Genomic DNA, 24,571 nt, shown 5'->3' with positions numbered 1-24,571 from the left:
GCGAAAGGAAATGTGCTACTCGTGTCAATCGGTGCGAGAATAGCCGCGCATAGCTATCTAGTACACTGTAGCTCAGTAAAGGGATGGGACAGCATGAACTCAGCCGTAAGTCGAGGAATAGCCTCAGAGTTAGGAGTGTAGCAAGCACCAGCATGGGAAGTAGTGGCCGTCTCCGTCAACATCCAAACCCAAATTTGAACTGCGCGCCAAGGTGACGTTCAGTAAGCGGAGCGTTATGGGCAAGCCCCCTTGTCAGCAGCCTCCTCAGTGCAAACCATTGAAGAAGTAACCAGACCAATGGTAAGGGGCACCAGAGGCGATCGTTGATTATCAGTAGCTCCGGTTCTGCTGATCACATAGAAGTGCCTCTTGCGGCAAAGTATTCCAGCGCTTCCCTTCCATTGGTACCCATTCTGTAGCCCTAATTAATGCTCCACCCGTTATCTAACCTACGCATTACATGACCTTCCCCGCTCCATATTTTTCTCTTAATGTCAATTAGAATATCGGCTATCTGTGTTTGCTTTCTGTTCCACACCGTTCTCTTCTTGTCTCTTAACGTTATGCCTAGCATTCTTCGTTTCATCACGCTTTGCGCGGTCCTTAACTTGTTCTCGAGCTTCTTTGTCAGTCTCCAAGTTTCTTATCCCTATGTCAGCACCGGTAGAATGTATTGATTGTACATCTTTCTTTTCAATATTAATGCAAAGCTTCCAGTCAGCATCTGACAATTTCTGCAGAATGTACTCCATCCCATTTTTATTCTTCTGTACATTTCCTTCTCATGATCAGGCTCCAATGTGAGTAATTCACCTAGGTAAACGTACTCCTTCACAGACTCTAGAGGCTGACTGGAGATCGTGAACTCTTGTCCCCTTGCCTGGCTATTGATCAATATCTGTGTCTTCTGCATATAAATCTTCAGCCCCACTCTTATGCTATCTCTGTAACGGTCCTCAAGCATTTGTTGTAACTCGTTTCCAGTGTTGCTGAACAGGACAACATCATCTGCAAACCGAAGGTTGCTAAGATCTTCGCCGTCTATTCTTACTTCTAATCCTTCCCAGTTTAATAGCTTAAATATTTCCAAGCACGCAGTAAATAGCATTGGAGAGATTGTGTCTCCTTGTTTGACACCTTTCTTTATAGGTATCTTCCTACTTTTCTTGAGGTGAATTACGGTAGCTGTGGAATCTCTCTAGACACTTTCCAATATATTTACGTAAGCGTCCTGGACTCCTCGATTACGCGATGCCTCTCTGACTGCTGGTATCTCTACTGAATCAAATGACTTTTCCTAATCTATGAAAGCCATATAGAGAGGCTGACTGTACTCTGCGGATTTCTCGATTGCCTAATTAACGACATGGATGTTATCCATTTTAGAGTATCCCTTCCTGAAACCTGCCTGCTCCGTTGATTGACTAAAGTCCAGTGTTGACCTTATTCTATTGGAGATTATCTTGGATAATATTTTATATAACACTAGAAGTAAGCCAATGGCCTTATAATTTTTCAATTCTTTAACGTCTCCGTTTTGTGGATTAGTATAATGTTGACAGTCTTACATTTCTCTGGGACCCTTGAAGTCGATAGACAGTTCGTATAAATGGCAGCTAGTTTTTCAAGCATTACGTCTCCTCCATCTTTACCCGTTTCATGTCTTGCAAGGCCCTTCTAACTTCATCGCTATTTATACAAGGAGCGTCTGTAACCTGTTCATTAGTACTTCGAATGGAGGTACCGTTGATGTTTTGGGTACTGTACAGCTCAATATAAAATTAGTCCGCTGCTTTTACTATATCTTCGAGATTCGTGATGATATTATCCTACTTATCTTTCAGTGCAAACACCTGGGCTTATCCAATGCCGAGTTTCATTTTGACTAATTTCAGGCTGCATCCATTTTTTACTGCTTCCTTAATCTTTCTCACGTTATAATTTCGAATATTCCTTATTTTCTCCTTATTGATCAGTTTTTACAGTTCCGCAAAATCTATCTGATCTCTTGAGTTGGACACTTTAATTCTTTGTCGTTTCTTTATTAGGTCATTTGTTACTTGGGAGAGCTTGCCTACTGGTTGCCTTTGTGCTTACCTCCCACTTCAGTTTCTTCCTCTGAAGCCACCGTAGTTCCGGCTTCATTAATTACCTCTATGTAACCTTCATCTCAGTTCTAAGGCTGCATATTTGTTTGAAAGTGCCAACCTGAATTGGTCTGCTTTGACGATTAATGTGTCTAGGTCGGCCTGTTTCTTCTTGACCAATTTTACTCTTTCTCTCTTCAAATTGAGGTGAATCCTAGCCCTCGCTAACCTATGATCACTGCACTTTAGCCTACCTAACACTTCTACATCCTGCACTATGCTGGGATCGGCAGAAATATGAAGTCAGTTTCATTTCTTGTTTCACCATTAGGGCTTTTCCAAGTCTATTTTTTGTTCCAACGCTTCCTGAAGAAAGTGGTATTCATGATTCGCAGCTTATTCCTTTCCGCGAATTCTACAAAGATCTCTCCTCTAACGATTCTAGAATCGACGCCGTAGTTGACAATTGCTTGTTCGCCCGCCTGCTTTTTCCCCACTTTTACATTGAAGTCACCCATTACTACTGTATACCGGGTTTGCACTTTTCTCATCGCTAATTCAACATTTTCATAAATGTGATCTACATCCTCATCGTCGTGACTGGATGTTGGAATGTAGGCTTGTACTGCCTTTAATCTATACCTCTTATCAAGTTTGATTACGACTACTGCTAACCTCTCGTCAATGCTGTAGAAGTCGTCAATGTTGCCGGCTATGTCCTCGTGGATTAGGAATCCTACCCCGTTTTGCTTCTTATCAGGGAGACCCCTATAGCAGAGGACATGGCCGTTATTTAGCAATGTATAAGCCTCACCAGTTCTAATCTCACTAAGGGCGATAATATCCCAAACAACGTGTGATAGTTCCTTAAAGAGTCCTGCTAAGCTAGCCTCACTCGACAGAGCTCGGCTGTTAAAGGTTGAGAGAGTCAGTTTCCATTGGCGGCCTGTCCCGAACCAGAGATTCCTAGCACCCTCTGCTGCATTACAGGTCTGACCGCCGCCTTGGTCAGGTGCTCCGCATCTGCTGGGGACTGAGGGCCATTCGTTGATCGAATGAGTCATTTGCGAGAGAGTGGCCGAATACTGCACCAGGGAGGCCAATTCCTGTTCTGGTGAGGGAGTGTCTTGTTGAAGCTTAGTGGGTCTTCCTAATTTGTTTGTATCTGGATTAGTATAGCCCCACTTGCTCTCGGCGTTTCTGCCGGTGTCAGGCGCCCCTCAAAGCCGGGAGGTGTAGTGTACTGGGGGAGGTGAATTCAAGTTTCCCGCCTTCAAAAAAAAAAAAGCGAGGATTCGAACTTCTGACTGTGGCAACTGAACATCCAAGCTGATTCTATCAGATAACACTGCGAGCTGTCAGGCCACCTTATTTTTGAGAATTGCAGCCCGGAGGATGCTTCGTGCCTGAAAACATGCTTGAATTATCTGCGGTATACGGGTTTTGCTGATCGCAAGAGATGGCACAACACAGTATTTCTCAATGGTTCTAACATCGTACGTCTGCATCGCATGCGTCTCCCGTACGCATGCAGCCATGAACGTGGCTAGATACATGATATATTTACGGTAAATTTGAACAACACTTAAAAGTAGTGCGGAAAAAGAAAGAAAAATGAGAGAAAAAGCTTTCAGCGCTTACCGGCAATGCACTGGTCGCGTATGAACGGAAGTACACCAAACAGCTTACGATCGCGTCTGCCTGCCTCAGGCATCGGAGAAGTCTTTCCGAACGAAACGTAACTGATACTGATGCGCCGCCCAAGCCTGAGATGTCACGTGCGAGGAGGCTGCTTGAATTATTAAAGGCAAGGCGCAGAAGACCGTGACTCAAGAAGAACACAAACGACAGGATCGGCGGTCCTGTCGTTTGTGTTCTTCTTGAGCACTGGTCTTCTGCGCCTTGCCTTTACTAATTCAAGCATGAGCCAACTAGCTCAAGCAAGAGTTTTACTTGAGGAGGCTGCATTGGCAGAGACTTTCGCTCAAATGGCAAATCCTCAGAGTGGCGAGACGGGCCGCCGGAACAATGTGGCTCTGAGCCGCGCGTAAAACAGGCGACCTTGGAAGCGGCCTTGCTCTATGCTTGGAAAGCGCTTATACGATGCCTCCTTTAAGCTAGAGTGAATGTGTCTGCGATCAGTTTGACTTAGATTTAGGCGCACTTTAAAGAACCCCAAGTGGTCAAAATTAATCCTGAGTTCCCCCCCCCCCCCTCCTACGGCGTGCCCGACAATCATATAGTGGTTATGACACGTAAAACCTCAGAATTTAATCTAAAAAATGATTCAGTATTTACAAAACAATCCACACATTCCTGATTTTTGCCACTTATTATGATTCAATCTGCAATATGAACGTTCTTATTTTCTTCTGGCGGAATTTAATTATTGGTATGAAAATGTTTACCTTATTAAATCGGTATTAATTAATTTAATTACCAGGTTTAAGGACTTTTATTGTGCGACATAACTGGTCATCTTTCTTTAGGACTTGCATGCTAATCTTGGCTCTACATTATAGAACGATGCTTTATTCAGAAATATGCTAAGGTCTTTGATAAAGCACAGGCTTCTCTCTTAATCTTAAAAAATATTACAAACTGTGAAAGCGTCAGGCAGGACGGCCGAGTTGCTACCGTGGCTGGATGCTTGAAGACCGGAACGCTTGGAGTCTAAACCAGTAGACCTTGTCCGTGATTAGAAGAATACGCGAGACAATACTTCCCTCGCGTGTCACACCTCCTGCTGATGACAGCGAATCGCGAGTCGAATCGCCGTCGATGACCAAAGCATATCTTTCTTGCTACGTACGCTGAGATGTGCACAGATTACGCCTACTATGGCGACAATAATAATAATAATAATAATAATAATAATAATAATAATAATAACAGCAACAACAACAACAACAACTTTATTTACAATCGCTGTCGTTGGGGGCGGTACAAAGAAAGAGCTAGGGCATACTTGACTGACTTTCTCCTCCTCCTCCCCGAACGAAAGACGCATTGTTTTTTTTTCTTTGACTTGCAGCATCAGTGTCATCGAGACATACATAAACAAACTTGAAATATAACAAAAAAACAATGACAGTGCCAAAAGTGGCAGTCACTTTAGCATACTCTACAGAGGCTGAAGCGTAGTCCGACCTTCGACCACCAAAGGTTGAGGGTCGCGACGCCCCTTTTGATGCCATTGAATATTGGTGGCATAACGCCGAACGGTCGAATTTCCGACTCATGAGCCATCTAATGCGTTCGGCTTAATAATTAATCACAGCATTCCAGTGCATAATACTGCTGTTGGAATATACCACATGAAGTGGCACAGATTCGAATACACAGAGCAGTGACAATGCATGAATAAAATATATAGCATAGCAATCTGTAATGCAAACACCAGTGCATGTAGAATCACTATAGAGAAATACAATTACAACAAGAAATAATGAGAACGCTGGTTTGATGATGTTAAAGCGTATCTCTCACACCGACCGATCGTACGTGCGATTGGGATTTCACGCAACACAGTCGTTGTAATGTCGAGCAACCGCTGCGGTTTGTCCACAGCCTGCAATGCAAACTTGCTTTCTATTCGCAGGCGCCACCCTGTCCACCCCAATGGCTGCGGGCCTCAGAGCGTCCGCAAGGCAAGCTGGGACCAGACTGGACCGAGGACTGCCTACACGTCAACATATGGACTCCGGGACTGAGCCCGGCCAAGCTGAGGCCAGTGGTGGTACTCTTGCACGGCGGACACTTCACGCACGGCTCCAACAGGCTGCGGCAGTACGACGGAGCCAGGATGGCCACGCGCTGCGACTGCGTCGTCGCTGTACCGAACTACAGGTTCTGTGATGCGGCGAGCGCGATGGCGTTTCGCAGATTTCGCGCTGCTCTGAGCTGGCCACACGACGCCTTTCAGGAGAGAACGGCAAACATCTGCTGCCACGGTGGCTATCGCATACCGAGAACGAATGATTTGAAACCTGGCATTGTACGCTGCACTCAGCAGAAACCGCGCCGTGATAAATGAGGAGGTACTCGCGCATTTTAAAGGAGAGACAGATTCCTTATGAATGTGGGACCAGTTTTGGTTCGGCGCTTATCATACTGATGGAGTGTCTTGCAGTAGTTCACAGACACATGCCATAACTTCTCACATGCCTCTGTCAACAAGTACATGAAGCCAACAGGCAGCGATGCGAAGGATAGCGCAAGAAAAATTTATCTTAATTTTAATTGCAACGTGTAAGTATAGAAAGCAAGGGAGAAAACACACGCTGCCGGTGAGAGCCACAGCATCCTCATGACATGTGCAAGGCATACGATGGCGGCGGCCCTTTCTTGGTCATTTGTGAAACAACCTGGCAGTGCTGGCCAGATCCACTCACGGGCGGCGGCGAAATTAAAATGTGCTATCAACCGCAGGTTTTGTTGGCGTACGTGATCTTGCGAGCGGTAAACTGGTCATTCGTATGCTGCTCCAGTAGGCCGCCAATGTAGAGGCTATATGCAACGTGTGATAAGAAAAGGAGTCTCTCCCTTGATTCTTCGTGTTCTTGCGTCTCCATAGCAAATTCATAGCAACCGAAGTGCTTTCTAACGAGCACATGGTCTTTGCTCGCTTCCTTGAAATTATGGGGTTTTACGTGCCATAACTACGATCTGATTATGAGGCGCGTCGTAGTGGGGGACTCTGGAATAATTTGGATTACCTGACGTTCTTTAGCGTGCACACAAAGCTAAATACGCGGGTGTTTTCGCATTTTGCCCCCATCGAAATGTGGCCGCCATGGCCGGGATTCGATGCCGCGACCTCGTGCTTTGCATCCCAACACCACAGCCACCAAGCAAGCAGTGACGGCGGGTCGCGCTTCCTTCTACCTTTGCATGGTACGACGCCTCTATAGCGTTCCCGTTGTAATCGCAGACTGGGGGTGTTCGGCTTCCTGTTCGGCAACGTGTCCAGCTTCCCTGGCAACCAGGGTCTCTGGGACCAGCACCTGGCCCTGCAGTGGCTCAAGCGAAATGCGGCCGCCTTCGGTGGGGACCCGCGCAACCTCGTCCTCTGGGGCGTCGACGCGGGCGCCATCAGCGCCGGCCTCCACATCCTCTCCCCGCTCGGTGGCGTCTCGCTCTTCTCCAGAGCCGTGCTGCAGGCAAGCAAGTCGACGCCTGTCGCGAACAAGGCGCACATTTACTCCCGATGAGGAGTGCCACACGAGGGGCAGGTTGCCTTTCGCAGATTATCTCTCCGGTCACGCGCTTCAAGTGGGCGGCATTTGATTAAATCACGGCATTGACAGCAAAGTTATTACGACAATGACGTCTCGATGAAATACGAGGAAGCATGTAGAACAGTAGACGAGAAGCCGTATACTGTTTGGACGTGGGTATACGCGTCTACGTATGGTGCGGCTTGAGTGGCGGTCTAGGCTGGCACTTGTGCAGGTGATGTGTGAGAGGATTTGTGGAAGAGACGGGCGGTGACCTAGTGGTATGGTGCAAGGCCGGGAAGATTGGCTTGCGATATGAGTACCAACGAGCTAGACGTGCGTGGATAGAGAAAATGAATAGTACTGCATGGCTATGCACTGGTCTCAAACATGTTGCCATGGTTAGATTGATAATTATCCCAAGGAGCACATGCGTATACGAGGGAGCAGTAAAATCATATTTGATGTATGGAGCACATTACGGCTACAGTTACTGTACATGGCTCCCTTTAGGGATTTACAGAAGCTCCAATTACGCGAAGGTATAACTGAGAACCCGGTTAGCTTCATTTGTCATGTTTTGGCCTGTGTGTGTGAGCCGAGAGAGATCAGCGGACAGACTAATTCCTGACTATATTTTCAGGTGCTAACGGAGGAGGTCACGGAGTCAGAGCTAACGTATTCGCAAGTATAATGCAGAACTGCCAGCGGAAGAATGGGAATGACAGTTGTCACATAGGCGTAGACGAATGGTTTGCGGTTCAGATTCAGTTTATAATTCTGTAAATGCAGTGTATGGGGCTAGCGATAAGGCACAGGCGATGGCCCCAAAGTCAAAGACTGCAGCGGGACCCTTGGTTAATTGCTTAGAACTTGCTTAGAAGAATTCGGTAGCTTAGAAAGTTGCATATGCACTCGAATATGACATAATGAATGTTTAACGGCCTCATTTTTAGGAATATCCGGTTATGTGATGCGTTATTGAATGTGCTCGTGAAGTCGTGGAACAGAGTGTCAACGCGTGCCTGTATCAAAGCTAGAACTGATGACAAACTGTATATCAATAATGCGCACCGTGTATAGGATAACAAAAATGATGGTGCTACTGCCCAAAAAACGGGCCAAAAATAAACGATAACAGCAAACCAAACCTCCCCTGACGCATGCACACGCAGCACAAAACTTGAGGAGTAACCAAACAAGAACTTCGTCACATTTCTGCAGTGAAATGGCCGACCCACCGCGGTGGCTAATTCGCGGCTATGGTGTCGCGCCGCTGAGCACGAGGTCGCAAAGGTGGCTGGGATTAAATGGGGGCGAAATGGGGGGAAAAAAACGCCCGTGCATGGGTAACGATCGATCCCCTTGTGGTCGAAATTATTTTGCGCTCCCCCACTACGGCGTGCCTCATAATGAAATCATGGGTTCGGCACGCAGAACCCCAGAATCCAGGTCAATAGAGTGAAACGGCCGATCGTTTTACTGATGTTAAGGCAAAGAAAAGTACCTGAGATCGTTAGATATTAATGACCGCAGTATTATTCGCAAAAAAGACAGTCTGGAATTAAAGCTAATTGGGCATGACCTTCATATTTCAGTCCTTGAAACTTCGCTGCACAGCGACATAGGTGACGGCATAGTCTCGTTCTTCTGATAAAGTGCTTCGCAGAGACAGAGAAACTAGTGGTGGCCCGGTGTAGCAGTTCTTGTTGAATTTTCGATTGAGGCCGTAATACTCGACGACTTTCGCGATCTGGAGTGTTTATGCATGAAGATATCTCGCTGTGTTCTCTGCTTCGCACTGATACCATGCTACAGGCCACCTAACTCTACTGCTGATTAGCTAATTAAATTACGACAGTGTATTTACTTCTGTCAAACTAAGTATTTTTTTTTTGCTCGGTGATTTTTATTGATCCAGCGTTGATTGGGAGTGAATACAAGGAACAAGCAGGTTCAAAAGAAATGTGAATATTGCACATGATATTATTCTGACTCATAACCTGGTTCAAATTGTTAAAACGCCCGCTCACATCCAAGGTTCATCAAGCTTGACCTTAGATTTGGCCTTTATAAGCCGTGAAATTACACAGCACACCATTATTGTTGCAGAAGGTTTATCGGACCACTGTCTGGTATATACATCAATTCCTCTAGTGAAGTCTGTTCCACATAGAACTAGTAATATACGCTATTAAGAAAGAGCTGATGATGTTTCTGTGATTGCGTATATAAAGAATTGCCTGATTGAACTGGCTGAAAAGCAAGATGATGCATCTTTGCTATGGAAAAGGTCCGCTATGTGCAGTTATTGTTTGAATACGTTTATACCACACAACTGAAAGAGAGTGCACAAAATTGCACCCTGAGTAACGCGAAATATTATTCATTTAAAACGGAAACTAAAACGGGCTAAAAATTCTACTCTCGATCCTATTGTAATTAATTATATCTGAAACACTCACATAGGTGCAGTAAATGATTCTAAGGGCTTCTTTATCACAACAGCATTACCCAACTTTATGAAAAAAGAATAAAACATATTTTGGGATTACTTGAGCGCTGCCGACAAGTACGGGAAGCAGATTACGCTTGATGCTAACTCTGTTACAGATCGAAAGGTTATCGCGCAGCAATGATTATTTTCCTCGTGTGTTTTCTAAAGTAAGCACACGCGCGATTCTGCGTCATGGGACATTTTTAGCATCGGAAGCTCATTTTTTTTTATATACGACGGTGTAGTCGTGATGCTCTTAAACCTAAAAACAAAATCGACTTGTGGTCCTGACGGTTTACCCAATATCTTTCTTCATCGTTATACCGAAACGATTGCTCAATTTCTTGTGAATTTGTTTCCATGTTCATTATTAACTGCGACATTATCTGATGAATGGAAGACAGTTCACGTTATACCCATGTATTAGGAAAGTGTCCGCTTGTTATTAGAAAATTGTCACCCAATCTCTTCACTTCTTGTATTAACTTATTGGAGCATGTTATAGCTAAACGCATAGCGGAATTTCTCGAGGAAAGCTCTATGTTATCGAGCTTACAGCACGGATTCAGAAGAAATTTCTCTGCAACGACACAATCGGTCACAGTAGTTCATTCATTTGCAGCATGCATCGGTAATAATGGACCGATTGACGCAATATATTTAGACGTTAGCAAAGCCTCTGACAGAATCATTCCTGTGAAATTGCACAGTAATTTCATTAATATAAACGTTCCTGGCATTCTAGTCTCTTGGATTTCTGGTTACATGCGTAACCGAACGCAGTTTGTTTCAGTTGACGGTTGTGGTTCCTGCAGTCTTCCTGTGATATCAGGTGTGTCTCAAGAAAGTATTCTGCAACTCTTGTTGTTTCTTCTATACATAAGTTACGTTGTCTGTGTAATTAATTAGGTTATTTCAGTATCAGTTTCAGCTTGTTATTCTTTAAATACAATGCATTGGTAAGATTCAATATGCAGACGAAGGTCCCAAAGTCAAAGACTGCTACGGTACCTTCACGAATGATATTGCGGATGATGTTGTCTTGGTTCGTAATATCAGAAATGTAAACGATCACATTGAGTTCAATTCTAACCTTGCTAATGCATATAAGTGGTACAAATTCTGTCATGACTGTTCATACCAACAAAACTGTTCCTTTGTGTAACGCATAAAGAAACTGCGCTTAAATATACTTATAACCTGACAATTCCGTTCCTCTGGAACAGGTTAACTGTTGCAAGTACCTAGGAGCGGCAATCGCTAATGACCTCTCTTGGAATCAGCCCACTGACATTTCCTCGCCTGCTTTCCTCAAACTTTGTTACTTAAAACTTTAACTTCGAAATTATCCTCCTAAAGTCAAACTTCTTGGCTATTTCACGTTCATACGACCTAAGCTTGAATATTGTTCTATTGTTTGGGATACTTATAATAAACTTAACATTATAGAGTTAGAAATGATTCACTGAAAAGCCGTGAGGTTTACCTGTTCTAAATTCTGGGACGCTGATTCTGTTTCTGAACTCATGAATGCTAACATTGAACTACTTGAATCTAGAAGGAACTCCCAATACAGCTTTCTGTTGCTCAATACGTGCTACATCAAAGTGTTTTTCCGAGCGTGAAAGAAGGCCGGGAATACACGTAAAGTTGCCGCGCGACTGGCCGCTCGAGGCACTTTGCGTGTAATCGCGGTTTTTTCGCACTCGGGAAAAAAGTCAAAGTTTCACCCGAAAGGCGAAGCATCGATTGTGACAGAAAACTATCAGATAGCTATACAAAGTAAGGATAGTAGTTTTATCGGCTGTATGAACTTGTAAACATTCACTTAAATACTAACTAAATTAACAATGATAAACATGTAAGCCCGACTGAACGAGGAAGTACAAAGAAACAGACACACAGAGACAGCGCTGCCCCTGTGTGTCTCTTTCTACGTCCTCGTTCAGTCGCGCTCATACATTCTATCAAAGATTCGAACCACCTAGCCCGCCAACGTGTTTTAACTGAATTAACAAGCACGGTGTCACGCGCGCACAGGTAAACATGAACACATACCGCTCGATGAGCGCGGAAGCTCGCTGTCAAAATGCTCGAGGGAGGAATTGAGTCAGCAGCAGCGATCGAATGGATATTCGTGCATCTCTCGCTTCAACGCGAAAGAAACATCGAAAGCACAGCGCATACGACGCTACCGGCGCTACGAGCACACTGCAAACATTGCAGATTGCTTTGAATATAAGGCCCGCGCGGGTACGCACTTTGGCCACGTCGCAGATCGCTTTCAAGATACGGGGCCCGCACGGCCGCGTCGTAAGGAGCAGCCTGCTGGTGAACAAGGTCCCCCCTCGCATCGCCTCTACCCCGTGCCTCGCACGCGACAGGAAAGGGCGCGCCCGCCTTCCTCGCTCGCACACGCGAGATTGAGCCGCGTTCGCCCGTTCACCCTCGCACGCTTTCACTCGCACATGCAGCATACGGCGCGTGGCGACGGTGTTATCACCCTTGGACTTTATACGGAACCTCACGGCGTCGCCGACGGCAGAAACGCGCCTGGGGTGTCCATATAATTGCTATCGCAATGAAATACTTCTATGTAGCATATAGAGCAGCAGAATACTGTATCGGGAGTTCTTTATGTTGCTCTACAATTTTTTCATTGGCACTTTTCATATAAGTACAATATTTGAGAAGTTCATTAGTTATTAGGCTAATTATGTAATTAGGCAGAATGTGAAAAATGTGAGGACCTCGAAGTGACGGCAAATAACATTACTACGTGACATTTGCATATTTTTTAAAATCTTGTTGCATGATAGTTGGGACACCCTGTATACGGGCACTTCGTCCCTCGATATCGAGAACTGATTTTTAAAGGTACACTAAAGTGAAATATGATTTCTACTGCATCAGTAAATTACCGTTCTACAACACCAAAGACACCACTCTTACAACGATAATACGTTTGGTAAGCCAGAAAAATCGCAAGAACGAAATACGGGTGGCGACGCCTACTTAAGTTCCCGCACCTGGTGGCTGTGACGTCTTGGATTTTTATGGCATCTTCTAGGGCCTACTAATTATATATAGTGGTACAGATTGACTACATTGTGTTCTTAAGGAACCAAATAATAAACATGGCAAGTTTCGGGAACCTTTATTCAGTGAACACGGCCCAAATGCGAAAACATACCTTGGAATCCCTGACGTCACGCTGACGTACGGGCGCTGGGGTTTTGGCGCGAAATTCTAATACTGATACTTGGACCTTCATTTTCTCATGTAATAATCAAACTATTATTTTGAAATGACTGCCTGCACGGTTCCCAAGCAATGCTTCGTTAGTCTAAACTGATTTATTGTTTCGCTTCAGTGTCCCTTGAAGGAGGCCGCAGAAAGAACGTTCGAACTTTACCGCCGATGTGGGATAAAGGTGCAACGACACGATTCGCTTCCCGTGAAGGGGGAAACCGGTTCGAAAGGAATAGACCCCTCTCCCCGCCCCCCTCCGGGCTCTAAGTCCTATGAGGGCAGGCTTTAGCCAGGCTGGGTGTTGCCATGTGGGGCGAAGACGTAATTTCTGTGGAACGCAAGTCGGCTGGATTCCCCGAGAAAAACCACTTCTGCGATCAGGACTTGTATCATGGTGTCTTCTTGCCTCTTGCGTAATAATATTTTGCAATTCGTGCATGCTCGTGGCCCGTCCGTTCACTCTTATAATCTACGTTCCTCCGTTTCAATTCCTAGAAGCTTCCGCGACATCTTTGCCACGCACAAAACGTGAAACTGCAGGGTGGGTCCCCGCTGTCCTGCCTGGGGGAGTGCGCGGACGCCGAGAACGTGCGGCTCAGTGTGGCCAAGCTGTGCGCGTCACCTGACGAGGCCGAAGACGAGCGTCGCGCCTTGGCCTGCCTCCAGGCGGCGCTCGCAGCGGCACTGGTGGCACTGCCCGTGGACGACTATTTCGCGCAGACTTTGAGTCCGTTCCTGCCCACGTACGGTGATCCGCTGGTGCCCGTTGACCCCAAGGTAGGCAGATGCGCTTCCCGCGAACATCTTAGAATTTTGGTGGATAAGTTTTAGCTCAGGTATTATAAATGCTGCCCATACTGCGATCCAGTTAGCTGCTTTGACATATTATCGATATTCTTACATAGCCCCGTGTCTCGTCATATACGTGGTACCAGCCATCAGCGTGCATTATAATGAGACGCTGTTTTCGAGTCCCCTTGTGTGCAGTGGCGTAGCTAAGTCGTCTGGCACCCGGGGCCCGTAGGTCTTCTCACTCCCTCCCCCCCCCCCCCGGGTCTAGTCGAGGAAGGCGAGGATATCGGCAATTTCCCAGTGTTTTCAGACGTATATGACACCTCCCCCCCCCCCCGCAAGTGGCCCCGTGCACCCGGGGACAATGGCCCCCCCCCCCCTCCCCCCGTTGCTACGGCACTGCTTGTGCGACCTATGGTCGGGTACAACTTTAGAAAAAAGGGGCGTTTAATCATACAAGGCGGATGCACAAGAGCCTCCACCAATGGGTGCACACTCTGACGCCATGAGCCGGACGGCTGGTGACCCCGCCGATGGCCGCCCGCGCTTCGACTTGCGACGATTCACGCCAATCGTGTGCGTCTGTCCCTCGCCAGAGGGGATTTCCAAACTGGTTGTGGTGGTCTACCACGCCGGAAATATTATTGCGAGCTTAAGATGCACCATTTGTGCCGCGTGCGTTTATTCTGAGCCGTGATCACCTGGCGACGAAAGATTGCAGCGAGCATCGCTGACGTACGCTTCGTCTGGAAACAGGTTCCCGCGACGACACATCACTGCAAACAAACATCCTGCGTGTTTTTGTTTTTTTTCCGTGGTGTTTCTGGTGCCTAATGTTAGCGGCGGGTGTATTCGTGCACTGTGTCACTGTACAAAAAAGGAACAAAAACGTGATAAGGAACGAAAGAAAAAAACCTATCACATTCTTGAAGGTAAGTGTGTGAAACGCAAAACGAAGAAATACAAATTTTATGCTATTTAAAGCCAAGAGTATTTATATAAAACGGTGAATGAAGCATTTTTATACCTTTCCTGTGACGATCGTCTCCTCATGGTTTGTAATGGTTTCAATAAATTCATTGTTTTTTTAAGTGCTTGTTAAATAACAACCGATTAAGACCACAAAGCGAGTAGTAAATGCGCCGTGTACACGTAAGCCAGCGCAAAAGCCTCATGCAGAGCTGCCCTCTCTCTTCTTTCCTCCCTCGCAATGAAGCTAAAAAGCAGACGACGCGCAGCGCTGTAGAAGGCACGCGATTATTTTCCTTTCGTGATCCGGCATGTATTGTAGCATTCCAATTACGAGAGCTCTGCCAAACCAGTAACGCAAATACAAATGTATTTATTTATACCGAAAATTACGCTTTTTAGAAGCTCGGTTTTTTGAGCGGCACTATTTTAGTCGCGGAGGCAATCGACTGTCGCGCTTCGGTCACCTGGGCGGGGCCTCCCCTTTTGTATAAACTTGTACCCGACTACAGTTGCACATAGCTGTGTGTTAAATATAAACGATGTTCTCCTAGGTTATAGATTTACCAGCCGCATGTACTGTAAGCGCCTCTAACTTCGACCACAATGTGCAGATTTATTAACCGGCACCTGCTGGCGCACACCGGAATTGAAAAGTGCAAAAGAGCACCAGGCATTGTGCAAGCTTAGGTACGGTTGCTTGAGCGTAGTGCAAAGTACATAGCACCCTTGCCAAACGAATATTCAACTCTGCTGTTGCAAAATTGCTCAAGTATCCATGGCCAGTGTCGTGCACGTCACCACTGTAGCTACTTCCCTTTAATAAGTTTAAAAGAACCTTGTGGGATTATTACACAAGGGGTAGACAACAAAATGAACAAAGAAAAAGGAAATGTCGCAGTTTCGTCCGAAAGGCGAAGCGCCGATTGCGATAGCAAATTATACAAAGCTTACAATTATTAGCTATACAAAGTAAGGATAGTAGATTTATCGGCCGTATAAACTTGTAAGCATTCGCTTACTAACTAAATTAAGAATTACAGAATATGTATGCGTGACTGAAGAAGGACGTAGAAAGAAACTGACACACAGAGACAGCGCTGCCCTTGTGTGTCTCTTTCTACGTCCTCGTTCAGTCGCGCTCATACATTCTATCAGAGATTCGAACCAACTAGCCCGCCAACGTGTTTTAAATAAATTGACAAGCACGGTGACACGAGCGCACAGGTAAACATAAACATACCTCGCTCGATGAGCGCGTAAACTCGCCGTCAAAATGCTGTAATGCGAAATCGCGGCAGCAACAGCGATCGAGTTGACCTTCGTGCATCTCTCGCTTCAAAGCGAACGAAACGTGGAAAGCACAGGGCATACGAAGCTACCCGCACTACGCGCCCTCTGCAAACATCGCAGATCACTTTGAAGATGAGGCCCGCGCGCGCGCCCACTTTGGCCGCGTCGCAGATCGCTTTCGAGTAGAGCCTACTCTGAAGATAAGGCGCCCGCATGGCCGCGCCATATGCAGGAAAGCTCCCCCTCCCTCACCTCACCCCTGTGCCACGCGCGCGACGGAAGAGGGCACGCTTCCAGGCCCGCCTTCCTCGCTCGCACACGCGAAATTGTGCGGCGTTCGCCATTCGTACGCTTTCACTTGCACGAACAGCACACGGCACGCAGCGACGATATCGCTCTCGGACTTTCTACGGGACCTCACGGCCACGGCAGAAATACGCCTGGCGGGTCCGTATAATTTCCGTTGTGCGTCTCGCTCTGGAGCACGCGCGCGCCCTGGCCCAGCTAGTGTGGGAAGCCCTGCCACCGCCTCCAGGTGCTGGCGTACCAGAGGCGGCCCCTTGCGGTCTCTGGTAGCGCAGCGGGCCGCCACGTTGGCGCGCCGCTGTCTGTCCTGGTGGGCTTCGCTCGGGGCGAGGGCGAGCACTTCCTCGCGCGCTTCTTGGACGCCTCGACGAACGGCACGTGGGCGCACTTCACGCCCGACCAGCACCGCAGCACCGCCTCCGCCCTGTTCACGTTCACCTTCGGCGAGGAGATCTTGGAAGCCGAGAGCCTGCACACAGACCTCGAGTCGCTGAACGACCCGCAGCGCGTGTTCCGCCACTACGGGGCGCTGCTGGACGACGCGCTGTACGTGTGTCCCGCGCTGGCGTTCGCTGAGTACCTGTCGGACGCGGCCCTGGTGCACGTGTACGAGTTCGCGCTGGTGGACCACGAGAACGGCACGCCGCCGCAGGCGCCGCAGCACAGTGACGACTTCGACGCCGCCTTCCATTACGGCGCTGATGACTACCTCGAGCCTCGGGGTGCGGGAGCCTTCGCGGACGCCGTAATTGCCTTCATCAGCGCAGGGTAGAGCTGCATTCGCTCCTGTTGCAGATTTCTACCTGAAACTGAGGCTTCTTGGAGTACATTTTATTGCAATAACAGTGCAATAGATGCATTTCCGCCGTCGGCGCCACGGCAGCCGTCTTTCTTCCTTTCTTTCTTTCTTTCTTTCTTTCTTTCTTTCTTTTTTTCTTTCTTTATTGCTTCCTCAGACAGTCTAAGAGGGGGCTGAGGCTAAAGGCGACCGAGCATCCCACAAGGGCCCGGCCCCCTTGCACAATATACAGAGACAAAATACAAGAACAAGGTTCAGTCAGACAGACGTCATAAGTTCAGACAGTGGGCAATATTAAAAGGCGACTAGTCACTGCTCGAATATGAAGTCATTGCAGCAAATAATTTGTACAAAATATTTACATACGCAACATAATGTCTGCAACATAAATACAGAGAACAGCAATTTAGTTACCCGTCAGCATGTTCAACACCATCATTCATAGCCGTGTCACTCATCACAAAAACATAGACACAAAAACCAAGCACAATTTCACAGCTGTGTATCAAAATTGCAGTAACTGAGAGGAGCATGGCAAGGGAGAAAAAAGCGCAGATTTTGAGGTAATTTACAGTAATGCAAACATAATGGTCGCTGTTCACACGAAACTTCCTACAGTATTTCTTAAATGTATGTATACCTTTATTAAAGTCTACCTGCATGTCTTCTCTGTTTAGAGCATTGCTTACTTGAAAACATTATGCTTGCCTTCCGTAGATGGTTCTAACTTGCGGCATTTTTCGCTTTGAGTTTTTGGTACTGCATGAACTTAAGCTTGGCACTGTGGAATTATGTAACTTGTATTTATGGATCCATTGCAATACCTTGAAGTAGTATACCTGTTCAGCCTTCTACATGTTATATTTGGTAAATAACGACTGTGTTTTCAATAACTGCTTGTTGCTTTTAAAATTTTCCAGTGTGCACAATATTTGCTTTTGTAATACATTCAGTTTGTAGTAGTTAGTAGCTGTTGTTCCCCAAGTCAAGATTGCATAGCTCATTCTAGAGTAAACCAGTGAATAGTATAGTGCCTGCTTTAAAGGTTTGGGTATCAGATGTAGCACTTTGTGAATGCACTCAATGATGCGGGACACGCTTGATTTTAGTTGAACAACTTGAATATTCCATGAGAGGTTGTGGCTACAACAAACACCTAAAAACTTTTGTTCAGTAACCTGTTCCAGTAAGCGTCCTTCAAATCTAATGTTGACCGGGTAGCAGTCACGTTTATTAATTGGCCTGAAAATGACGTAATTTGTTTTATTTATATTTAGACTCAAGCGATTTCTATGAAGGCATGCAGATAACTGTAACAAGTAGTCATTAAGAGAGGTATCTAAACATTGCATGGTTTCTCGGGTGAAAAAACATTAGTATCGTCTGCATACATCTTTATTTGCGGGAATCCATGTATTGCTATAATATATTTTATAAAGACAAGAAAGCGCAGGGGTCCCAGAATAGAGCCCTTGGGTACGCCCTGTTGTACTTCGAGTTTGCTGGAGGACCAATTGTTAGTACCCACATATTGATAACGTTTCTCTAGATAACTCTTAATCAGTTTTAGCACCACTCCTCTAATGCCATAATTTTCTAATTTTCTGAACAAAATATTATGTTGAACAGTCTCGAACGCTTTGCTGAAATCTAGAAATAAGCCAAGAGTGAACAGTCTTTCTTTCTATATTTTCAATGGTCTTATCCTTGTGTCAACGAGAGCAATCTCTGCTTATTTGTTTGCTTGAAAGCCGTGTTTAGCTTCTGTTATTACTCGGTGCTTAAAAGAACCGCTTAGCCTGTGACTGATGACGTATTCAAATACCTTTGAAAACACTGCCAGAACTGAAATGGGCCTGCTATTATTAATGTTGGTCTCACCAACTCCTTTGTAGACAGGCGTAACTTTGGCGATCTTCAATTCATCTGGAATATCTCCGCTAAGAAGCATCTGATTTATTATATGCGATAATATGGGGCTTATCAAGCATACCACATGCTTAATAGGCAAAACTTTTAGCTCGTCGTCACCACAAGCGACTTGGTGCTTTAGATTTCTTATTATTTTTTCAATTTCATGAGACGGTTGTCGGGGCAAGCATGATTTACTCCACCAAGCTGTTTACACGTACGCAGTCTCTGGAAGTGTCATGCCCCGCCCTGACCCAATTTGACGAAGGGCCGATTCATTGCTTCTACTAAATCGTTCACCGTTAGAAGCACATTGTCAATGCAGATTTCCTTCACGCCACAGCCAGCTTGGTTTCTTCCTAATATGTTGTTTAGTTAATTTGTTGTTTAGTTAACGTTAAGGGATGAGAAAAGAGTAGATTGGGGGAGGTAGCAAAGGCGAGTTAATGACATCTTAGTTGAAATCAAGAAAAAGAAGTGAGCATGGGCAGGACATGTAATGAGAAGGGAAGATAACCGATGGTCATTAAGGGTTACGGACTGGATTCCAAGGTAAGGGAAGCATAGCAGGGGGCGGCAGGAAGTTAGGTGGGCGGATAAGATTAAGAAGTTTGCAAGGACAGCATGGCCACACTTAGCTCATGGCCGGGGTAATTGGAGAAGTATGGGAAAGGCCTTTGCCCTGCAGTGGGAGTAGCCATGATGATGATGATGATCCCGCTGCCCATATCCGCCGGGAGCCGACACGCTCTCGAAAGAACTAGACGTCGTTTTCCGTCAACTACAAACGAGCACGTTCCCACGCCCCACGAGGCTGCGCGTCATCCACCCCACAACCGCAAAAATATAGCATGTAATAATCCAGTTATGATACCATGCCTGCCGCGGTGCGACAAGTATGTCCCAAACGGTGGCTTTATATGACTTCTACAACAGTTACCTTTATTTTAATCCGCTAAAATAGGTTTGCTGACGACGAGAAGTTCATAATATAATATCGAATTTTTGCACTTCTTCAAAGAAACGCTCGGCAGTAACACGAGCATTAGCACTGTAGTTTAGGTTCTACCAGCACCACTTACTTCGTCAACTGCTTCTCAAAATTAGGCTGTTCTTCACGTGTTTATTCTAAGTGGCGATAATTTGAAGTAAAGGTAATTGAGGCTTACAGCTGTTCGCAGAATACAAAAAGGAATGTACCAATGTACCCGTTTCGGTGCTACACGCTCAACTCACTTGAGCAATTTACTAGTGTTTGTTGCTTGAGGAATATACATGACGAACCTGTTTGGCGAACTGACACAGGTTGCTCGGCCCAAATATTTTAGTGAAATATGCCTTGTGGGCCGTATGGCTGCAGCCAGAAAGAAGCCGAAGCGTCATTGATAAGTAGTATGGGACATATTGAATATGTCATAATTCGATGCTGAAGAGTAAAAAATCAAGTGAAATATGCAAGAATTGTGGTGTCTTCCTGTGGGGGTATTCTGTAGGAGTCCACCTAGTGGACTGTCCATTTCGGCCGCTGCTGATTGGCTAGGGCCGCTCGCCTCCTCCTCGCTCGTACAACTACATCCAGTAAGCAGTGGCCGAAATTGACATTCCCCTAGACGAACTCTTACAGTATACCCCTCTATGAAGGTTCGCGAGGTTTTCTTTTATGTACTCGTGAAGCGAATAGTTCTCCGTTTATAATTGAACAATGCTAGATCAAAACATGGTGAGGAAGAAGGTGCTTGCTTTCTTTCTTTCCTAGGCACCCCACGCTGTGCTGTAGTACCTCGAGTATACTTTAGGCATTGAATTGGCGCTGTAAAAAACGGCTTCGTGGTTTCAATTTGAAGTTGTAGTGAACTGATGGCTTTTGCGAACAATGCGTGCCTCGCCGTAACGGCAGTCGGTTGCTACAGTTGCGTGAGGGGTGGGCCATATTTTCGATAAATCCTACTGAGGGCCACCATGAAACATTTCATGGCTTGCAACTGATTGGCTCTCGGTCTTAACCACAAAATTTTCTTTCAGGTGATTGCCACTATGGCATTTGTGAATTAACTATACATGTAACTACTCTATATATAATAAAGTGGCCATATCTGACTAGAAAAACTCACCAGAGTAATAAGAATAATGATGACAGCTTCGCTGGGCACTGCCTTTCTAACACGGATAACATGTTGACACTAAACACCAAGATGTTTCTTCCATGTAGAATGCAATGTCTCTCATAGCTAAGTACGAAGGAAATGTTAACTGTTTAGCGAAGCGTCATACACAGCTTCGCGTGTTGAATTTGGAGACATTCCTTTTACGCAAAATTTAAGGACAGACACGGCGCGTGTATGCATTGCAAAACCAGTAGACCCCTTCAACGCTACATAGCTTGCGATATTGACGCCGCAAATTTTCTCGTCTCACGCGCTTTTGAAGAAGGAACTCTGGTTCAGGCATGGCATCAGAAAGAAGCCGACATATCCTTCAATAAGTATGGCTCAAGCTGCCAATACTCCTAGCATACACGAAGGGAACGAGCTCGCACGGCAGCCGAGCGAGCCGGAGCGAGCGGCGTCCTGGCCGTGACGTCACTCGCGAGTGGGCGCCACTCCAAATTTTCTACGCTAATAGATCACCCAGCGGAAGCGGATGGTACATAAATGCAGCAGTGGGTGTACGCTCGTTGGAGCTATTCTCACTTCGCATTGGCGAGTAACTAGAGTAACAGCGAAGAAATTCTGACGCACACGAACCTCATTTAATCAAATAATTAGGAGTAAAACTCTGTATGTCTTGCTTAAAAAAACAAGTTATCGGGTTTTAGGTGCCAAAACCACGATTTGATTATGAGGCACGCGGTAGTGGGGGGCTCCGGAATAATTTCGATCAGCTGGGGTTCTTTAACGTGCACCTAAATCTAAGCACGGGGGTGTTTTCGCCCCCGTCGAAATGCGGCCGCCGTGACCGGGATTCAATCCTGTGACCTCTTGCTTAGCAGAATAACACCATAGCCACTAAGCAGCCACGGCGGGTAACAGATGTTTTGTTACGTGAACGTGGAATCGCGCCCCCAGTCAGTGTTGTAGCAAGATGCTATACTTTTCTCCCAGCTTCCATTCTTTGCATTAGCATGCAAGGTGCGTTGAAGTGTCATCAGACCCCTCTTCTATTCACAAACAAATAAACAAAATACAGAACACCAGCACCTTCTGTTCGATAGCCTTTGGTCAGGCTGCGTTTAAAGGGACCCTGAACCACTATTTGTCGAAGGGGACAAATGGATTTGAAGTTAAAATAGGCTATCTCAGGAGTACTCTGCCGCAAAAAGTACTAGAATGCGTTCAGCAGAAGCGGAGTTATTGTCAATCAAACACGCCCTTTGCGGTGCTTCCGCTCCTTCTTCAATGCCTTGCATTGCGAAGGCTACGGCGGAGCCGGTTGTGCCTACAAGGTTGCGCTTACTGATCGTCACCGTGGCGCGCAGTTGAAATTTGATTTTGGATGTTAGCGTACATAGCTACTAGTTCCGATTTTGGGGGCTACGACGCGCCAAACGTTATCCAAACGTAAGCCAAGCGCTTAGGCGCAGGATAACGCGCTTAGCGCTTCATTAGCGCTTATCGCGCGCTTAATGCGCTTAGCGGCCGCCGTATTACGGTACACAGCAGACCGGCGCCTATTCAACTGTAGTGCAGAGTATTTGCTTTGTGCACGACAGGGCTTGAATGCGTGCTCGCGCTCGTATAGTCGTCTGGCCGCGCTACGTTGTGCGGACCGGCTTTGACCTTCACCAGCCTGTCCGACGGATAGTAGCCACATCCAACTTGCGCGTTTTGAAGAGCTATCAAATAAGTTTGCCAAGGAGTCTAACTAGGACCAGGAGTGAGCGCGCGCTGGCAAGAGCTATAGTGCGTGTGTTCTAGGTTTCGCGTGGTCCGGGGCTGGTCGAGCGTTCAAGACGAGTCGAAATTAACGAGACCCGACGGCTGTGGCGCCGACGCGGGCGGACGCGGCCGAGCTGGGCTTCTTCCGGAAGTGCGTACTTATTATTGAAATTTCAAAGATTTTCCCTTACTTCAGCCTGTTTACTAAAACTTGGTCAACTTCGTCAATAAGTATATGCACGTATCCTAGCCACGGCAGCCGCATTCCGATGGGGGCGAAATGCGAAAACACCCGTGGCACTTAGATTTAGCGGCACATTATCGAACCCCAGGTAGTCAAAATTTCCGGAGTCCCCCAATACGGCGTGCCTCATAATCAGATCGTGGTTTTGGCACGTAAAACCCCATAATTTAATTTTTTTAATAAATATACACATTAACAGTAGGAAAAAGCACACTAATCCAAACACCCATCTTGATTGACGTCAGCTATTGGCCAATAGTAGCTGCATATGGGAATCCGCTATATTAAGAACTAAAGCAACAGGCTTCTGTTGAAAAGATAGCGTTTGAGAGAAAGGGGTGTTCGCGTTCCGCTTGCGAGTTCCACGCGTTGCGCACGACTGTAAAACTTGGCTGCGATGTTCACAGCAGCGTATGCTATCCCCGGGCTGTTCTTTCACCAAGCCCGAGGGCTGGTGCGGGAGCCTTTTAAGGTGTACAACGTGCTTACATTGCAAGTTGCATGAATTTTCTGTGCTTCCTGGTTGATTTTCCGGCCTTTCTTGATGGTCTTTCTCTCTTTACGCACGATTTCAAGGTTGCTGGTTGTTTAAGCGCCGATAAGATATCTCGTGCGTTTCTACGTATGTGTCAGGGTCTGAATGCACCCTGCCGCTGACAAGCGGCGCTTGTGCTGCGCCCGCGTTTTCTTCGTCCGGGTGTCTTGGCACAGTTGCCTCAAAAGTGTGGTCTCCACGAACGCAGCACCGCAGATTGGTCGGCCTACACCAGGACGGAGCCAATGACACGCTACTTTTCCGCCCGCCGGACGGTTACCAGGCGTTCGCCCGGAAAGTGCAAACCTCGCTTCAAGTGTTACCCAGGAAAGGCTCACGCCGACTAGTCGCGCGCTGGTACGAGGCCCGTTCCTGCGAGCGGCCTCTGCTGACTCTCGGCGACAGGTGGCGCCCCAGTTTCGGGCATGTTTCAGATACGTCGCAACTGTCGCTTAACGATGCTCTAGTACGCAGCAAGAAACGTGCAAGGGTCACCGGACTAACACGGTCTCTTTGTGAACACCGCACTAATGCGCAATTTTATCTCGTCCGAAACTACTTATCTGTTATGTGATAAACGCATGCAATAAATAAGTTATTGTGATCACTTACGCTTTCGAGGGTATTTTTATTTTCACTAAAGTAAGACTAGCGAATGGTTCTGCTACATTATGAACCGTAAGCGTGTTCCCACATTATGGAGCCATGGCGCTATTACCGCATTCCATCTACTTGCTTCCAGTGATTGTAGCCGCCTTTGCAGTCTGAGCAGCATGTAGCAGTTTTTTTTTT

The 24,571-nt window shown here is 46.5% G+C and overlaps 1 protein-coding gene across 1 annotated transcript in view; it reads left to right on the top strand.

Moving 5' to 3' along the window:
- Positions 1-24,222, top strand: part of LOC142582202 (uncharacterized) — a 36,841-nt gene extending 12,619 nt beyond the window's left edge. The window contains exons 3-6 of the mRNA XM_075691620.1: positions 5,689-5,936; positions 13,596-13,832; positions 16,645-17,183; positions 23,988-24,222. Coding sequence (XP_075547735.1) covers positions 5,689-5,936; positions 13,596-13,832; positions 16,645-17,183; positions 23,988-24,126 — 1,163 coding nt within the window. The 3' untranslated portion in view covers positions 24,127-24,222. The remainder of the gene's footprint in view (positions 1-5,688; positions 5,937-13,595; positions 13,833-16,644; positions 17,184-23,987) is intronic.
- Positions 24,223-24,571: the final 349 nt, after the last annotated feature.

The sequence above is a fragment of the Dermacentor variabilis genome, chromosome 5 (genome assembly GCF_050947875.1).
Source record: "Dermacentor variabilis isolate Ectoservices chromosome 5, ASM5094787v1, whole genome shotgun sequence".
NCBI lineage: Eukaryota > Metazoa > Arthropoda > Arachnida > Ixodida > Ixodidae > Dermacentor > Dermacentor variabilis.
The sequence above is the reverse complement of the archived record's forward strand: the minus strand, read 5'-3'. Positions and strand labels throughout refer to the sequence as shown.